The 18,405-nt window shown below is 41.0% G+C and overlaps 1 protein-coding gene across 4 annotated transcripts in view; it reads left to right on the top strand.

The window, feature by feature from the left end:
- CASKIN2 (CASK interacting protein 2) overlaps positions 1 to 18,405 on the top strand; it is a 123,901-nt gene that overhangs the window by 83,641 nt on the left and 21,855 nt on the right. For 3 of the 4 annotated variants that reach the window (XM_060764690.2, XM_060764688.2, XM_060764687.2), the window contains exons 3-11: positions 1,833 to 1,884; positions 8,265 to 8,362; positions 8,895 to 9,040; positions 10,464 to 10,559; positions 12,710 to 12,840; positions 13,575 to 13,683; positions 14,672 to 14,780; positions 15,016 to 15,110; positions 17,340 to 17,457. In XM_060764690.2, the coding sequence (XP_060620673.2) occupies positions 1,833 to 1,884; positions 8,265 to 8,362; positions 8,895 to 9,040; positions 10,464 to 10,559; positions 12,710 to 12,840; positions 13,575 to 13,683; positions 14,672 to 14,780; positions 15,016 to 15,110; positions 17,340 to 17,457 (954 nt within the window). The remainder of the gene's footprint in view (positions 1 to 1,832; positions 1,885 to 8,264; positions 8,363 to 8,894; positions 9,041 to 10,463; positions 10,560 to 12,709; positions 12,841 to 13,574; positions 13,684 to 14,671; positions 14,781 to 15,015; positions 15,111 to 17,339; positions 17,458 to 18,405) is intronic. The other variant, XM_060764689.2, reaches the window with a different exon arrangement.

Raw genomic sequence — 18,405 nt, 5'->3', positions numbered from 1 at the left:
TTATTGGTGTGAAAATTATTATGGTATGATACTGAATTGCTGTAACGTAATTAGCAGCTGACCATAGGTAGAATATATCAATGACCGATGTTATTGGTAGGTATGACTGCCACCACCTCAGTTTTATTGGTCTGAGGAACCAAAAGTGTGAATATGTTGTAGGTAAGGTGTGTTTGCCCTTAGTTCTTCTATTGCTTCTTCACCGGCTGACCGGACTTTAAAGAGACTTCTATTATTGACTTGACTTAGTTCTGAGGAGATTGACAGACTGAAGCTGACACCAGTTAAAAGTGAACTAGAATAGGTTTATTGAACTTTAAACAAATATCTACTCATAGAATGAGTGGTACAGAAGCGTAATTCAGTTGTAGAGACTTAGTTGGGTTAAACAGTAGGTTCTTCTGACAATAAAGCTTTTAAAACTGTGAGTTGCCTTAAACACACTGTTCTATTCTTAGAAACAGTATCACTTAGAGAACAGACTCCTATCTGTCTCACACACAGGGCAATAAGCTCTCTTAAACTTCTCCTAAGTCTAAGAAGACAAGTCTTTCTGTTACTGATCCTCTCAATACAGTAACCCTAGCCCTTGTCTGCTACTTATTCCCTATCCTTAAGGCTCACTTTAAAGCTTTCTTTCCCTGTCAGACTCCTATTTAGCTTCCTCTCCTAAAAATCCCTTCCTTCTGTGTCTGATGTCAAGATACTTCTCTCCCTGTCAAAAGCTGACAGCCTCTTTCCCTCTCTCAACCGACTCCTCCCCTAATTGCTCTGACCAATCAGGAGTCGGCTTGACTCCTCCTCCTGCTTCTGCCTGTCTTTCAAGATGACAGCTACTGATACTCAGGCTTCGGCCTGGTCGCCTAAAAGGTAGATTTCACTACAATTGCTTTTTGCTTTATTTATTAGTAGTGGTAGATAGAGTAGGGTTCCCCCCCCCCCCTAAAATTGGAATAAGAATTATATATGAAAATAAAATAGAAAGTTGCAGATTTTTGTTGCAAACATTGCTAAAGTTTTGTTTGAAATATATATTCAACTATAAGACTGTTAGGAAATCTGAGCTGTAAGACTCAGAAACGATGGGTAATTACCAATTCTACCAAAATATAGCAGAGTATTGGGAGTAAATTCCATGGCCATCTGTCAGGGGTGCTCTGAATGCAATTTTCCTGCTTCTTAGCAGGGGGTTGGACTGGATGGACCCCGAGGTCTCTTTCAACTCTGTGATTCTATAACCAGCAGAAACCTACGCGTGGTGAGCAGGAATAGCCTTTTAACCATTAGGATGGCTAAGGATTGCACAATCAATCTTTAGGTTCAAGGGATTTATTAAAGTAAAAAAGAAATACATTCTTGTTAAAAAAGTCTTGGAACTAACTAACTTTCTAAATCTCATTTTCTAAAGAAGGTAAAAGGTGAAAAAAGTCCATGCGGCTAAATTTTGCCTACAAAGAGACAAAATTCGTCCTCACAGGGAATAGAAAGCAGAAGAACTAACATGGTGGAGACCGCATTGCCTTCCCAGGGCAATTCAAACTTTAAAAGGAAGTTCCCTCACAGATTTCCATTACTATGCATCAAAGCGGGGAGAGGGTCAGAGGCTAGCAGTAAAAACAAAGGCAAAGTCTTTTTAAAAACATGTTTCAGGAATGTGGGGAAAGGAATCCTGGAGCTTGGCCCTGTCTCCAGCCTAGCTACTCATTGAGGACTAGAAACTTGATGAAACAAAGACTTGTGCAGTCTGGGGATGAAACCCAGCACAGACGATTCTCTTTATCAGTATCCTGTACTGACACATTTCTTCCCCTTCTCTTCTTCTTTTTCTCTAGAACTCTTGGGATCGACTAAACGACTGAATGTCAACTACCAAGATGTGGATGGGTATGTAATAATCTGATTAAAAATGAAAAAAGTGTTGGTGAGTTGGAGAGAACAATGAATTTATGTATTTATTTACTATATTTATATACCGCCCCTCTCAGCCCAGAGGCGATCTTCTGTTGAACATGTTGCTCAACAGAGGATAAAGATTTTTCAGTTCCTCCATTCCTTCCTGCCTTCTGTATCTGACAACAAGCTAAGCATCTCATTGTGTGACCCTGGGCCATTTACCTCAAGTTAGAAAAAAAATATTAAAGCCCACTCTTTAGTGCATTGCTAGATATATGATTTGTTCAAATAACAGAGTAAAGTTAGTAGCATCTGGATGTGTTGGGCTGGATCTGCTATCACAACCTGCTAATGATACAGGATGAGAGTCATTGCACAAAACATCTGAATGGCCTCAAGTTGGGGAAAGGCTGAAGTAGAGATTGCATGAATAAGGTGATTTGAGGACTGCAGCAACATTCATAGGGGCAATGACTCCTTACTTGCTGAGGAAAATGTTATCTTCTAACCCCACTCTTGGAAAAATACAATAGCTTCCCAGAACACTGACAAGCAATCACTGTGGATTAAGGTCATAGCCTGCATTAAAATTTAGCTAATGCTACTTAAGCAGCAGTATAGCATTCCTATATTTCTGTTCCTATAACACTGATACAACAGTCCCCCACCCCCAATTCTTATATAAACATGCAGCAAAAAGTCTCCTGTCTCCTTCACAGCAGCCTCCCCAAACCAATTATTTTCAGGCGTATTGCTCCAAACTCCCACAATTTTGGGGATGGCTGTTAAAGTGAATGTGGATTTTTCAAACTTTAGACCTAACTGAATAGACAGAGAGTACATTGGATTCCAAAATGAAAATAGTCCAGGATTTTTTCAGATTCTTCTGTTCTGAAGTTTCCACCCACACTCACTTCAAGAGATCTGGAATGGGCAAAATGTAAATGAACTGGGTAGAAATAAGGACATCCAATTGTAGAGGAAAAGCCAGAGCAAGTAGCTAAATGTCTACTAAACCCGGAGACACCAAAGCATTGTTTCCCAAACTTTTGTCCCCAGACCTGCTTAGAATACAGCTTCCAGAAGCCCTGACCAGAGTGATATAACGATCAGATTCTCTGGAAATGTATTGCCAAAGGGTTTCATGACCAGAATCACTGGGGTTTATATTCAGATCCAAGGCATAGCAGTATACTGTATATAGTGCCTTACAGAAGTATCATTCACACTTTTTTTAAACTTTTCTATATTTTGCTGTGTCACGACCAGGAACTAGAATGTATGTGAATTTGTATGCTTATCCCTCAATATACACAAGACAGTTTCGACTGTGAAGGCCCTATTTATTTATTTATTTATTTCATTTATATCCCGTCTTCCTCACCCCAAAGGGGACCCAGAGCAGCCTTGCAGCGATTCGATGCTATAAACAAATATACGATAAAATAATCAGTTACATTCAAACTAAAAACATTAAACAACACAATTTAAAACCTATTATTAAAATCACTTCATCCAAAATCATGGTCCATGGCCATTCCATTTGTCATATCGCTATTCCTTATTCTCTTATTGCCCTGGGAGCTTGCTATCCAAAAGCTTGGTCCCAAATTATTGTTTTTCTTTGGCACAAAAAATGTCACATCTGTATGAGGATGAAGTGAGACATTGTTGAATTTCTGCCTGTGCTATACAAGAGTATAGACAGAAAGAATGGCATGATAAGACTCCCAAAAGTTTGGCTGCATCTCTGCAGGACAGAAAGCTTCCATTTGTTGCTTTGAACGCCATGCAAAACATTTCCCCAGGCGTTGGCAGGCTGCCTGTTTGTGCACAGGGACCCACCTGTGCCACCTAGCCCTGCTAAACAGGGTCTGTCCACTATTCGACCCTATTCTTTGGACCTGCTTCTTGGGTGGGCATGGTGCCTTTCTAGAGCCTTGGACCAATCTCTTGGCTCCAGAAGTCTCCTTGTTCCCATAGAGAAGTTACTGTGGGGATAATTGGAGCATCCAGCCTGCAGCAAAAACACAGCGTGAGTTGACGGCTAGCTGGACGTCTGTGGCTCAGGAAAAGACTTCCCCTGTGAGCACTGTCTTCATAAACTTGGTATTATTTACATTTGCCTTGGCATAGCTGCCTTATCCACTTCTCTCATTAAACATTACACTTTGCCTTGGCATGGTTGCTATTAAACTCTCACTAAACTACACATAGTACACAGTTTACAATGGGCTACAAGAGGGCTGGATTAAGACCTCTGCAGCCTGAAACTAGTTCATGTTTAAAGCAAACCCTATAGCATTTCCTTCCACCCAAAGTGTATAATTCTAACAGTTAAATAAAACCTCCAATTTACAGTATTAATGATAGTATAGTCCCAGGGTCTAGACTGTATCTTTCTTAGTTTATGCCTAAATCCAGCCATGGCTACTGCAAAGGTGCTCTCTACACACTGGGAGCCTCACTATGGACAATGTTTGTGCTTTGGTGACTCCAAGCCCTCCTCTGAGGCTGAAAAGCTTTAGTTCTCAGCAGCTCTGGCCCTGTCTGTGTGTGAATGGATGAAATTAGTACTGAGCAAGAAGAAGGCAGGAGCTGGCCGTTTCGGGACGGGGGGGGGGGGGGGGTGTGCAGGGAGACTGGATAAACAAGCCTCTTTCACAGACCAGAGACACAAGGTCTATTCATTCCCAGTGGCCTCGCAGACTCGGACAGTAGGAAAGGCGTGCTGGGAGAGACTGCCAAAGTCAGAGCAAGACGAGAGGGGTGGGGCTGGGGAGGAGATACACTACTTGCCCCCCAATAAGCTGTCATTTGTCCCCAGGCCAGAGACCACCACAGGGTTAGTTTTGCTGTCTAACTATTGTGTTACCATCCAAAAAAACCATCCAACACCCTCCTTCCCCTTCCAGTGCCCCTTCAGCTAATAATAACACAGTCTGCTGGTTCTTAGAACTGCTTATGGGACATCTCACGGTTTGTTTTTTCCTAAAGAGAAATTGGAAGTACCACTCACACTCCCCTAGCATGTTTTGAGGAGCAGAGCCAAAGAGTTTTGTTGTGCTGTTTTAAAGAACAGCATAGGTGCATCTACACTGTGGAATGAATGCAGTGTGGAACCACTTGAACGCAGTGCCATGGAATCCTGGGAGTTGTAGTTTCACAAGGTCTCTAGCCTTCTCTATCAAAGTGGGCAGATGCCTTGCTAAACTACAACTGCTAGGATTCCATAGCATTGGGGCATGGCAGTTGAAATGATGTCAAACGGCATTCATCCAACAACGTAGATGCATCCCATGATATTTTAATATTGGTTATCCACCTTGAACCACCAGTTTTGGTGATAGGAATGAGTGAATAAATTGATAGTAGTAGGGAGAGTCCCAGTTATGAGGAAAGGAAGAGAGGTGGTAGGTAGGTAATTTTGAATGCTGTTTTAAGTGTATTTATTGTATTTTTAATCTATTTTTTACTTTAATCCACACTATTATTTAATTGTGTTTTTTTAATTGTATTGCACTTTTAAACTATGACTAAAGTGTGGGATTATTAGCAGCCTTGAGTCCTCATGGGGGGGGGGGGAGAGCAAGGTATAAATAAAGGTAATAATATTTTTATTTATTTATTTACCCTATTTATACCCTGCCTTTCTCAAACTCATAGGGGAGTCAAGGTGGCTTTCATATATAGTCAACAATTTGGTTCCATGTAAACATACATACATAATAAAATAAACATATAAAAACAATCATTAAAAGATATCAAACTTTAAAACATTTATTAAAATCATGTATAATAATAATAATAATAGGTAGATGGGGTGAGAAAGGCGGTATATAAATACTGTAAATAAAGAAGTATATATAAATACTGTAAATAATAGGTAGATTATACATAAATAGATACATTTATTCTTTTTTTTAAGGCACAGTGAATGGTGTACTGAATAGAAAATCTGCTATTACGTATTGAGAATGATAATGAATGCTACACATTTGTACCCGTAGACAGCTTTTTCTGTTCCACTCAGCATCTTTCTGTCCAAGGATTATACCAAGCTTGAGAATGGGCAAGTCAAGGTGCAACATGGAAAGAATGGCAAAGACCAATATTAAACACAAAAGGAGATCATTCCATGTCCTCCCCAGCCATGGCTACAGAATTGTCTTGCCTGGTGCATACCGTAATTAGGTCTCCAAAGGGTGGGGGGAATCCATCTCTGGACCAGCCGGTTTTCTGGGAAAGACAGGAATTGGACATGTGTCATTAAGCATTTTGGATTTGCCTGACCATTGCTGGAAACCTGTAAAAAGCAATGGTTTTCAAGGAACTGAAGTTGCCAGATGTCACTTCTTTTATGCAATGCATTTTAAAGGGATCACCATTATTTTGGAAAATGACAGCTCTGGATAGCCCAGCAGATGTCTATCAATTCAAAGGGACTATGATTCCTAGGATACTATAAAACCGACACTGTAGCTTTGTTCAAGTTGATCTAACCAATCTGGAAATATACAAGCAACAATCTATCAGTCAGCTGATTGCAGTTGGTAGTAAAATTCCATAAAGTTTGAATTATACACACTATGTTTCATGAAACAGAATGCTTTGTATGACTCAGGGTCCTGTCATACTACACATTTATATCCCTCAGATTCCTCTTTAATTGCCATGGTAACATCCCATAAAATCTTTTGATTGACAATGGAGGGAGGGCCCTTTCACATAATCGGCCAGGGAGCTCTTCTTCTGGTGCCCCAAAGGGTTTAATGGGATGTTGCTATGGCAGTTAAAGTGGAATCAAAGTGATGTATCTGTGTAGTGTGAAAGGGCCCTAAGAAGCTAACATAATTTAAAACAGGAAAGGTTAGCCAGCTTCTTGGTTTGATCACTCTTATTCTCTTTGTCAACCATATGAACAGGTACCTAAGTGGAATATTCTTGAGAAGATGATGAAAAAGGGCAGCTTTTCACAAAAGTGTCAACTTAAGAAAGGAAGCAAAAAAAATCACACTTCTAGTTTGGTACCTTGTAATGAGACACTACCCGAACAGTCTTTAAATGGGCAGTGAACTAGCCTTGTTAGATCTTGTCAATTTTTCCTTTTCCCCTCATGCTGAAGATAGACCTCATTCTGGGCAGATCTTTTCCATTTAATGGAGTATGAAGTGTAAAAAAAAACATTCGGAGTTATTTCATTTTATTCCTTGATGAAACTAAAGTTCTTGGGCACATGAGGAAAAGAAAATGATCCGCCCAACCATGACGAGACATTGAATTTTGCTATTGGTTGTTGGTTGATCATTGTTTTATATTTTGCTATAATGTTGTTGTTTTATTTTATATTGTTTTACATTTTAACGTGTTACGTTTTAACTATTGTTGGGCCATGGCATGGCCCCATGTAAGCCACCCCAAGTCCTTTTGAGCAGATGGAGGAGGGATACAAAAATAAAGTTATTTTATTATTATCATGTTATGACATGATAATTTCTTCACTCAACCATTTATATCACTGGGGGCGGCATGGTCACCCCCATGTTTCCAAAGACCAACATTTGAATAACACAGTGGTTCTCAACCTGTGGGTCCTCAGGTGTTTTGGCCTACAACTCCCAGAAATCCCAGCCACTTTACCAGCTATTAGGATTTATGGGAGATGAAGGCCAAAACATCTGGGGACCCACAGGTTGAGAAACACTGGAATAAGGTGAATCTAGTTTACCTTTATTTCTATGAACAAAATGATGAACCATGGCAATCTGAAATGAAGGAGATATCACGGAGTTCATTTTTTCAGTTATGAGACTGTTCTGACTCCGGTACACAACCCACTATGTTAAGAGATTTGTGTGTTGAAAAAAGCCACAATTACGCCAAACCTTATTTCAGTTTTCTCTCCAAAAATGTCCAAGTGGATGAGAAGAAAAGACTGGTGCTCTTCTTGACCATATAGTTGGAGAGGAGAGAAAGCAGTCTCCACATGAGGGGTGCAAGTAATCTATTGAGAGCATTGGTGCCCCTGTTGTATGTCTCCACCAGTAGCATCACTGAGAGGGTGTGAACCACACTAGATGACACACCCTGAGGGAGTGATATCAAAATAACTATTGTTGCTTCTGGTTGTTTTTTCCCTTTGCTTTGTCAAAATGTTTAGTATTTTATCTACAATATTGGGGTATGGTCTGATATGGAAGAAGGCCAATGGAGGCAATAGTATGAATTAATACACTGGTTGACATCACACTAATAACGTCATTAGTTGCCAGAATCTGATTCTAAAAGTGGTGACTATGGTTCTCACTGGGTAGACCGGCTTGTAAATTAAGGTGATACATCAAGGATACTTTTTACTCTCTGGTTCTCAGGTTTTCAGCACTACACCATGCAGCCTTGGTTGGGAGCCTGGATCTTATCTCCCTGCTACTGGAGGCACAAGCCACTGTGGATATTAAGGATGTCAATGGTAAGTGTTCTGCTCTGTCTCTGGGCTTCCAATTTTAAGCACTCTTCTCGGAATACGATTGAAATTGATGTGGCCAACTAGAGTAGACCTACTGAATGCATGGAATTTACCTAAATGTTTACAATTCAAATTGCCACTGATTTAATGGGCTGCTATAGTTAGGAATAGCAGATGCAGGAGTGGGAATAATGCGTTCCTTGGGCTTCATTGGGATCCTACACAAATCTTCTCAAAAGCTCCCAGGAACAGAAATTTCCAGCCAAAAAAAGGTAATTTTTCAACTCCACCAGTACTCTCCTCCAGTTCAAAACCAGATACTCTTACAAGGCTGTTTTAAAGGGCAGTCCTAAAGCAATCGGAAACCTTGGAAAAGCCCCTGATGGTGAACATCACCACTCTTTGCAGCCCAACATTTCATTGGGTGGCCTTGCAGAATTCTAGAGACAGCCATGCAGACTTCCAATTTCCAGAGTATGCCCACTTCTCTAATTTAGACCCTAGTCTTTACTCTCTGGATGTTATCTTCCTCCAGGAATGCGGCCATTACACTATGCTGCCTGGCAAGGGAAGGTGGAACCAGTTCGCCTGCTGCTACGGGCTGCTGCTTCAGTCAACATGGCATCACTGGATGGACAGATCCCACTGCACCTTTCTGCACAGTATGGCCACTATGAAGTGGTAAGTGGTAGGAAGGAGAAAGAGAATTCCATATCTAGTCTTAACTGTTCACACCAATTTATCTGTCCTCCTCCCCAGCTCCCATCAATTTCTCATTGCCAAACAATGATCCATATACTAACTGTAAATTTCGGTATAGTACTACTGCATGAATGAAGATTGAGACCTTCCCCAATACAAAAGCATGGATGCAGCTGTGAAACAGTGATGGGAAGTTATCAGAAATGACTTTCAGTACCTGAGTTTTACCTCCCTTTCAGGAGGGGAAAAAAGGGGGAAATTCTTATGGTGGGAAGTAAGAAATAAAAGAAAATTGCAAAGGTCAGCTTTGTCTGAAAAGCAATATGAATTTGCACAACATTTTAACCTGAGCTGAGCTCATTCCCAGAGCTGAGAAAATGTTGCTTTATTAAATAAAATATGGACACAAAGAAACTAATATCTAAATGCTGATGACTTCAACTCTGGAGAGTTGTTAAATTTCATTAGGGCAAAGGAACAGGGATTAACTAGTGGAAAAAACCCAAAGAAATCCACAATAGCATTAAGGACTCCAAACAGCCTCAAATGTTGTTATATATTGCTCTTCATTTCTGACAATCAAACTAAATCTTAAGGGGGGGGATGTATTCACACCAATTAACCCATTTTTCCTCCCACAAAAAGATTTCCTCAAAGAAACATGCCTCCACAATAAGGGTTGCAAATTAAACCTATGCTTGCCTTCTGATGACTTATCAGAAATCAAAACATGCTAAATACAAGATGTGTGGATGAGGAAAAGTACATGCTTTGACAAATACGTATCTTGGAAGATGTTCCAAGTATGTGGAAACTACTTTGAGCCTTAGCCTTTATTGCTCAATTGCCCACATGTTTACAAGTGTCTCTGAACTCTAGTGTGGCCTCATACCTTATTTTTCTTTAGAAAGGGAAGCTGAATTTTTTTTAATACCAGTACAAAAATCACTAGCTATTCAAATTTGAGAAATGTGCACTGTCCTTATGAATTTGAGAAATGTGCATCTTTTCCAAGAGTCCCATTATGTGAATCAGGTGTTCCTTTCTCTTTGCAAGGACCGGGAATGTCGCCAAAGAGACTCCAGGGAAGTAGATGAAACCAACATGATATGATATTTCGATTGTTCTGAATTAAAAAGAATTGAAGATTCTTATGGAAAGATTGGATAATTTTTAAATGTTACTAATTTGGATTATATGAGCCCTCTGTGAGAGGAGCAGCATCAGAATACACATACTGACTGTGTATTACTGCGAGCACTGAGCAGGATCTCTGTCACAGAAGGGTTTTGAGCCGACTTTTCACAGATCCCAGGGAGATAAGATGTCCATTATCACAACTCACTGGCAGTTTTCCTAGTTTCACATTGTTCTTTCCATGTTCCTCCCCATACTCTTATAGTCGGAGATGCTCCTTCAGCACCAGTCCAACCCATGCCTTATCAACAAGGCAAAGAAAACCCCTCTGGACCTGGCTTGTGAGTTTGGGAGGCTGAAGGTGAGCAAAAGTGTCTCTAGCTACTACCTGTAACAAGCTACTCAAAGCAAAGTATTCTACCATAGACCTAGTTAATATTTTACCTATACGATCACCACAAAAAAGTGCTCCGGCATGGCAGGAAGCCCAACATATTTGCATGAATGGTTTATTATAATGTTCCTCTTTTTTTCTACCTTGTGAACCTTTTCTGAGCCAACTTCACACTACTTTATGATTAACTGTGAATTATGACCATGAATGTTTTTGACGACTTGGCTGTGTAATTGTGATGATGACGATGTTGTATTGTAATATGTTTTTAACGTCTAATGATAATGCATTGTGTGGTTTGTATTTTGTATATGAACACATGTTGTGAACCGGATCTGAGTCCCTCCTGGAGGTGAGAAGATCGGTATAGAAAACTTTTAAATAAATAAATAAATAATACTTTAGGCTATGTGATAGGGTTGAACAGTATTTTACATTCTTCATATATCCCACGCAAGTGGGCATGGTAGAGTGGCAATGGCATCCTGACTATAGTAGCCACGGGAAAAGAGGACAGACATCTCCTATATTTAATGATGATGGTTTATTGGTAGTGGAGCATGTGATGAAATTTGGCCTTTCTCAGTGTTGAAGGAACAGAAGCCTAGTCCTCTTTTTCAAATTCCCCCCACCCATCTTGGGTCAGGCCTTGACTTGACTCTGGAAAAAATGCAACACTAAGGATGCATCTCAGTTGCCCCTCCAGTGCTGACAGGACTTGCATCGGGTCTCTTCCCACTCTTGCCATCAGAAACCAGACAGTGCCTGATCCCTAATAATCTCTTCAGACAGTGGAGGGCAAAACCAAGGCCAGCTGGGATAGGAGGCCTGGGATTCCAACCTGCCAAAGCTGTGAGCTGTCCATGGATTCCTGTCTCCACTATTCAGGGACAGGTGCAGGAGGATGCTCGGGATTCCTGGGCAGTGGGTGGGGTGGGAACCCTCCCCCACAAACTAAAGGGAAAGACAACTAATGTACACAGTTTGAGGGATATGAACCTGATAGACTGCATCAAAGAGAGGAGATGGAATGGCAATGCCCTTTTCTACTCCCAAATAAGCAGGTGGCGTGAATATCAGTTTTCATAACAAATAGCCTATATGTAGCATAATAAATATATGGAATGATTGGGGTACAAAATAACACACCAAGAGCCTTTGGATACAGACTGTAGTCTATGTAGGTAGATGTGGAGACCAAGTCATGATCAAAGTATCTCAGCGGAACAGAAAAAGGCACTTGCAGGAGAAATAATTTTCTACCATGATGGCCTTTCCCAGAACGCCTCTCATTAGCCTCTTTGGGGAAAAGAAGTAACAAAGAATGAAGGAACTTGGCAGGTGCAGCCTAGAAAAAAGGGAGAATTGTGAGGATGCTGAAAACTAGGATGACTTTATTTCCAAAGACACTGGAATTCTGCCTCTTTAAGAGCTCTGCGGCAAGGCAAGGGGGCAGCAGGTGTCCCTTCCCTCCCTTCCGTTTCTGCCATGTTGGAATGGGGCAGGACTCTCCATTCCAACACTTCTTTCCCTTGCAGGTCTTGATCAGGCAGGCAACTTCAGAGGACCCAAGAGCCAATTTTGTGCTCTCCCACAACCCATTCTGGGCTGCACTGCCCCCCAGCTGCCAAATTTCAGAAGCAGACTAGCAAATGAGCATGAAATATTTTGAGGCAAACTACAAAATTCTCTGCCTGTGGAGTTTAAATTTTACTGTTCTTTGTCTCATTCCCCCATGGCCAAATGGGAATGCTCTCCGCCTGTATCGACCAATTTCAACAACAGAAACAACATCTGATACAAAATCTAGACCTGTGACTCCAACACTGTTGCCTTTCTTTTCATTTGTAAGATTTTAAATATCTTTTTCCTGATGAAGAAGCCAGTGGAGTGTTGAAAGCTAGAATGATGTATTTTGTGCATTTTGAATGCACAAAAGCCAACTCTCTTCATTGGATGTTGTTTTATTTTGTTGCATGGCTAACACAGATGTCCCAGAATTCAAATAGTAGTAATGTAGGAGACTTAAGCAGAAGATGATGTCACCATTAACATTTCCAAGAGGTTATAGTGGCTGTTCTTTCCATTAACTTCCTCCCATTCTTTGTCCCTTTCAGGTGGCCCAGCTGCTCCTGAACAGCCACATGTGTGTGGCTCTGCTTGAGGGACAATCTAAGGACACAAGCGACCCTAACTACACCACTCCTCTACACTTGGCAGCCAAGAATGGACACAAGGAGATCATCAGGTAGCTCCTTTGGGTATACTGCTAATACAGGGAGAAATCTCCAGCCACAAACAGTAGCCCAGCTCTGTTAGCTTCTGGGATTTTGACACAGAATCCAACATCTGAGCAAGATCTGGAGAGATAGGAGTGAAACATCAGGTGAAATTGTAAACAAGCATTTTTAAGGGAAGTTTCAAATCATCACTCTCCCTCAAGTATTCCAAGGAAAACAATTACAAACTGACTTCTGGATGTTTCAGTAGTAGAATTATGAGTATATGTACCTTGAAGTCCCCTGTCAACCCCATGAATCTTGTAAGATTTTTTTAGACAAGGGATATTCAGAGGTGATTTTGTCAGTTTCTTCCTCTGAAATAAAGGCTATAATATCCTTTATTGTCAGTCTCCCATCCAAGTACTTACCAGGACTGACTGCTTACCTTCCAGATTCAGACAGGATTCAGTGCATTTACTATCAGTTAAATGGTTATGAACAAGTCAAGTCCTTGCAGGATTATCACTATTATCAAATTCCTCTCACCTAGATCACAAAACATGAGCAATTTAACTATATATTCACAGTGTACCCCTTACAGCACTGGTAGTGCCACTAGTCCTTTTTGTCCCTATGTGTATTATCTTCTCTGCCACTCCACCCTTCCTGTTCCACTCTGCATAGATATAGTATGCACCACAGTTTTGTGATCTAGGTCATAGGAATTTGATCCATTCCTTGTATGTTCCTGTCTTCACAGGCAACTTCTGAAAGCTGGTATTGAGATCAACAAACAAACAAAGACAGGTACTGCTTTGCATGAGGCAGCCCTGTATGGGAAGACCGAAGTGGTGCGCCTGCTGCTACAAGTGAGTCTAACATTGGATTAAGAATGGTCGCTTGGTGAAGGGCCCCAGACCTTGAAGTTGAGGTAGAAGGGGAAAGCAAAATGGAAGCAAAGAACAGAAGTTTCTCCTTCTCTTTCTCTGTCTCGTGTGTTAGCTTATATGAGCATAACTGTCCTCATTCATTCAGTGATAATGCACTGAATTCAGCATCTTTTGAGTTGTATATTTCACTTCCCAAACTTGGAAAAAACTCTGTATGCCTCCTTCCATGGTTTTGGCTTCTTGCTACTTTTGCCAAAGGCACAGCTAGTTGGTGGCATAGGCAGTGTGCCCATTATCATGAACTAGATTTGCCAGAGTGCCCTTGCAACTTCCTTCCTGTATGTGAGCTTGGGAAGTAACTGGTTGTCAAACAGCTGTAGGAAACACAATATCTGCAGTTTTAAAGTATTCAGTGCTCTGCAGTTTTCTCTGATTCCTATTGACAGCTCCCCTGTGGTGCAATGGTTTAAACCCTTGTGCCGGCAGGTTTGCTGACCAATAGGTCAGCAGTTTGAATCCAGGGAGAGTGAGTTGAGATCCCTGTCAGCTCCAGCTCCCCATGCAGGGACATGAGAGAAGTCTTCCACAAGGATGGTAAAACATCAAACATCTAGGCATCCCCTGGGCAACGTCCTTACAGATAGCCAATTCTCTCACACCAGAAGTGACTTGTGGTTTCTCCTGACACACACACACACAGAGACACACAACGCTCCCCTGTGAAGGAGTCATGTGCATTCTTTTGGGAAACAGGCTGAAAGCAAACCCAAGACCTCATAGATTCAAGGTCCTTGCACTGAATAAGGGAAGAATGGGAAGGCAACCCCTGGATAGTAAAATCCCTGGCTTTCAAGAGTTATGGTGTAAGAAGCTAACAGCTAATCATTATCCAGTATTGGCTTCAGTCAAGCCAATTGCTTTGTATTGTGAAACCCAGGTCAGACCAAGAAAGCTTGCTCTTTTCTAGGGGGGCATCGATGTCAACATCCGCAATACCTACAACCAGACCGCTCTGGACATTGTGAACCAGTTCACCACTTCACATGCGAGCAAGGACATCAAACAGCTGCTACGAGGTGAGCAGGTCATAAGCTAGTTCTGGGAGACATCACAAGTTAAAGCCGATGGGGAGGGTTGGGAATGAGAAGAAAACCGGTTGTTTGCAAAGAACAAGTGGGCAAGCTGTGGGGCGTTGGAAGAATTGTGCAGAGTGAGTAACATTATCATCATCTCCTCCTCCCTGAATTCCCTGCCCACACCTTGCCTTCTCTGACCCCCTCCTGGTCTCTTCCCTCTACCCTTTGTCTTCAGAGGCATCAGGAATCCTGAAAGTCCGAGCTTTGAAGGATTTCTGGAACCTCCATGATCCAACTGCTCTCAACATCCGTGCCGGGGATGTCATTACGGTGAGAGATTAACAGAATCCATAGAGGTCCTGATATATGTGGATCTCTCCCAAGGCAGCATTTCTTTGTCACTTTCACTTTGCTGTGATCCTTGAGCAATCTTGTGCCAGAACTCTATTAAGAACTGTGATAGCCAGAAAAAACAGCACAATAATAGTTTTACCTTGACAGTGGATTGGGGAGATAGAGAATATGCCACAATTATCTAGAAAGACAGGAAAAGTACAAAATCTGAATTCTAACTGCAGACATGGAAATCTGTTGAGAATCTTGGGGACTTCTACTTAAAGGCATGTTTCTAGCCCTTAAGAATATAAACACTGTCTCATCCGAGCAAAGCCTACTATATAGCCTTTGAGAGCAAATTTCCTCCACTGATGTCTTCTAGGTGTTTTGAACACCAATCAGATTCAACTAGCATGGACAGTAATGAGAACTTCAACTAGCAATGAGAAAGCATGGAAGGTGAAACCAAAACATCTGGAAGGCATTAACGTATGGAAGGCTGCTTTATGATTATGCTAATAATATAATATAATATATATACATATAATATTTATAATATTATAATGTAATACAACATAATAATATAATATAATTATATATTTTATATTACATTTAATATTACTTTTTTTATCGTGTCAGGAGCAGACCAAACAGTTGCGTTGCATTGTTTAACAAACAAACAAACAAAACACAAAGTTTGCAAGCTTGGTAGTTGATTAAATGTCCTTTGACCAGTAGCTAGCCACTTGGAGTGCCTCTGGTGTTGCTGCAACGAGATCTACCATTGTGCATGTGGCAGGGCTCAGGCTGCATTGCAGCAGGTGGTCTGTAGTTTGCTCTTCTTCACACTCGCATGTCATGGATTCCACTTTGTAGCCCCATTTCTTGAGGTTGGCTCTGCATCTCGTGGTGCCAGAGCGCAGTCTGTTCAGCGCCTTCCAAGTCGCCCAGTTTTCTGTGTGCCCAGGGGGGAGTCTCTTATTTGGTATCAGCCATTGATTGAGGTTCTGGGTTTGAGCCTGCCACTTTTGGACTCTCGCTTGCTGAGGTGTTCCAGCAAGTGTCTCTGTGGATCTTAGAAAACTGTTTCTTGATTTAAGTCGTTGATGTGCTGGCTGATATCCAAACAGGGAATGGGCTGGAGATGTCACTGCCTTGGTCCTTTCACTATTGACTGCTACTTCCCAGCGGATGTCAGGTGGTGCAATACCGACTAAACAGTGTAATTTCTCCAGTAGACACCCTGTAATAAGAGCCACATCTACTGTTTTAGCATGGTGAGATGTGTTTCACACTGGGCATGCATACTCAGCAGCAGAGTAGCATAGCGCAAGGGCAGATGTCTTCACTGTGTCTGGTTGTGATCCCCAGGTTGTTCCAGTCAGCTTTCGTATGATATTATTTCTATTCATTTCTATTCATATTTCTAATAATATTACAATATAATGGTATAGTACAACATAGTAATATATAATACTGATATTGTGCTATGCTAATAATATAATATATTGTATGTATATATATCTTGTAAACCACTCTGAGGCCCCTTTGGGGTGAGAAGTGCAGCATATAAACAACATAAATAAATAAATAGAGTGTTTAAAAATTGCACACCTTTCCTTTGTTTGCCCTACAATAGCATTGTCTTTATCTTAGAAATCGAGGGCCCAGAAAGCAAATAATGGATTATCTCTGGCCACCTATTTTGAAAGCAGAGGACGAGTCTCCTTATAATAGAGTTTTGCTTATCCAACCTTCGCTCATCCAGTGTTCTGTATTATCTGACGCAGTCTGCCTCCTGGCCGGATCCACAGCTGTTTCAATACATTGCCATGTTTTGCTGCTAAATTTGTAAATACAGTAATTACTACATAACATTACAATGTATTGAACTGCTTTTTCTATCAAATTGTTGTAAAACATGGTATTTTGGTGCTTAATTTGTAAAATCATAACATAATTTGTCATTTACTAGGCTTTTCCTTAATCCCACCTGATTATCCAACATTTTCACTTATCCAACTTTCTGCTGGACTGTTTATGATAAGTGAGACTCTACTGTATTTATACTTTGGCTAATATACCACACACTAACTTAAGAAAATCCTGCCTTTACTGTGTCTGTTAAATGTATTTGCTACATTGCTTTCTTTCATCCATCTGACACTGTGATACTGTACCTGTCTTATTCCATTGATGAGGAGAACTATGTTGTTTTCCCAGGTGCTGGAACAGCATGCAGATGGACGATGGAAAGGCCATATCCATGACTCTCAGAAGGGCACTGACCGAGTTGGCTACTTCCCTCCATCCATTGTAGAAGTCATCAGCAAGCGGACAGGTTGGCCAAGATTCATACTGGGGGTGGGGGGGAAGGTTTGTTGGAGATCTGATGTGATCAGTGGAAGGTATCTATGATTTCATTTCCCTGTTCAGCCCATTTGTCCAGTGACTTGTTCATCCTGCAGAAAGGATTCCTGTTCCTATAATACCCCTCTCCTTCCCTAGCATGACAATCATTTCCTGGCCTTGGGAAACTCTTTTTTCATGAACAAAAGCAAATTGTTCATGACTCTGATTAGCTCTTCTATACATCCTCTGCTCTGTTTCAAGGCTCAACCTATCTAGGAACATAATGTGGGACTGATATTTCAGTCCCATCATGCAATGCAAAAGTCATCTCCCCACTTTTTTATCTTAAAAGAGTCGTGTTCATTTATAGTGTTCATAAAAGTATCCATGTTTTTCCATGTGCTCTCCTTTCTGGAGAAAATTCTATAGAGGAGCTCTTGCAATTTTTTTACATGAACAACTCAGGAAGGGGGCATTTGGAAATAAGGTATCTGTTGTACAAAAAAAGGGAAAGTATTAAAGTAGGATAAGGGTTATTAAACTAAATAATCATTAACAAGATCATCTTCAGTGTGATAACCTTAATCTTCAAAATGAAGGTAGTGTCTGAAATCCTAAGAGAAAGGTGTGAGTGTATGGTTGGAGAAAGGTGGAAACTGCCATAATCTCCTACTTTCCTTCTAAAGCAGTGGTTCTCAACCAGTGAGTCCCCAGATGTTTTGGCCTTCAACTCCCAGAAATCCTAACAGCTGGTAAACTGCCTAGAATTTCTGAGAGTTGTAGGCCAAAACACCTGGGGACCCACACATTGAGAACCACTGCTCTAAAGGAATTTCCAAATGAGGCTCTCATTATGTTATCAACCTACGTCATTCATATAATTTTACTGAGCCAAGATTTCTGTCTATGCATTCCTGCCTTCTATTTTGCAACTTCC

Source organism: Anolis sagrei, chromosome 2 (genome assembly GCF_037176765.1).
Source record: "Anolis sagrei isolate rAnoSag1 chromosome 2, rAnoSag1.mat, whole genome shotgun sequence".
In the NCBI taxonomy this organism is placed as follows: Eukaryota; Metazoa; Chordata; class Lepidosauria; order Squamata; family Dactyloidae; genus Anolis; species Anolis sagrei.
This window is presented reverse-complemented; position numbering and strand designations above follow the sequence as displayed.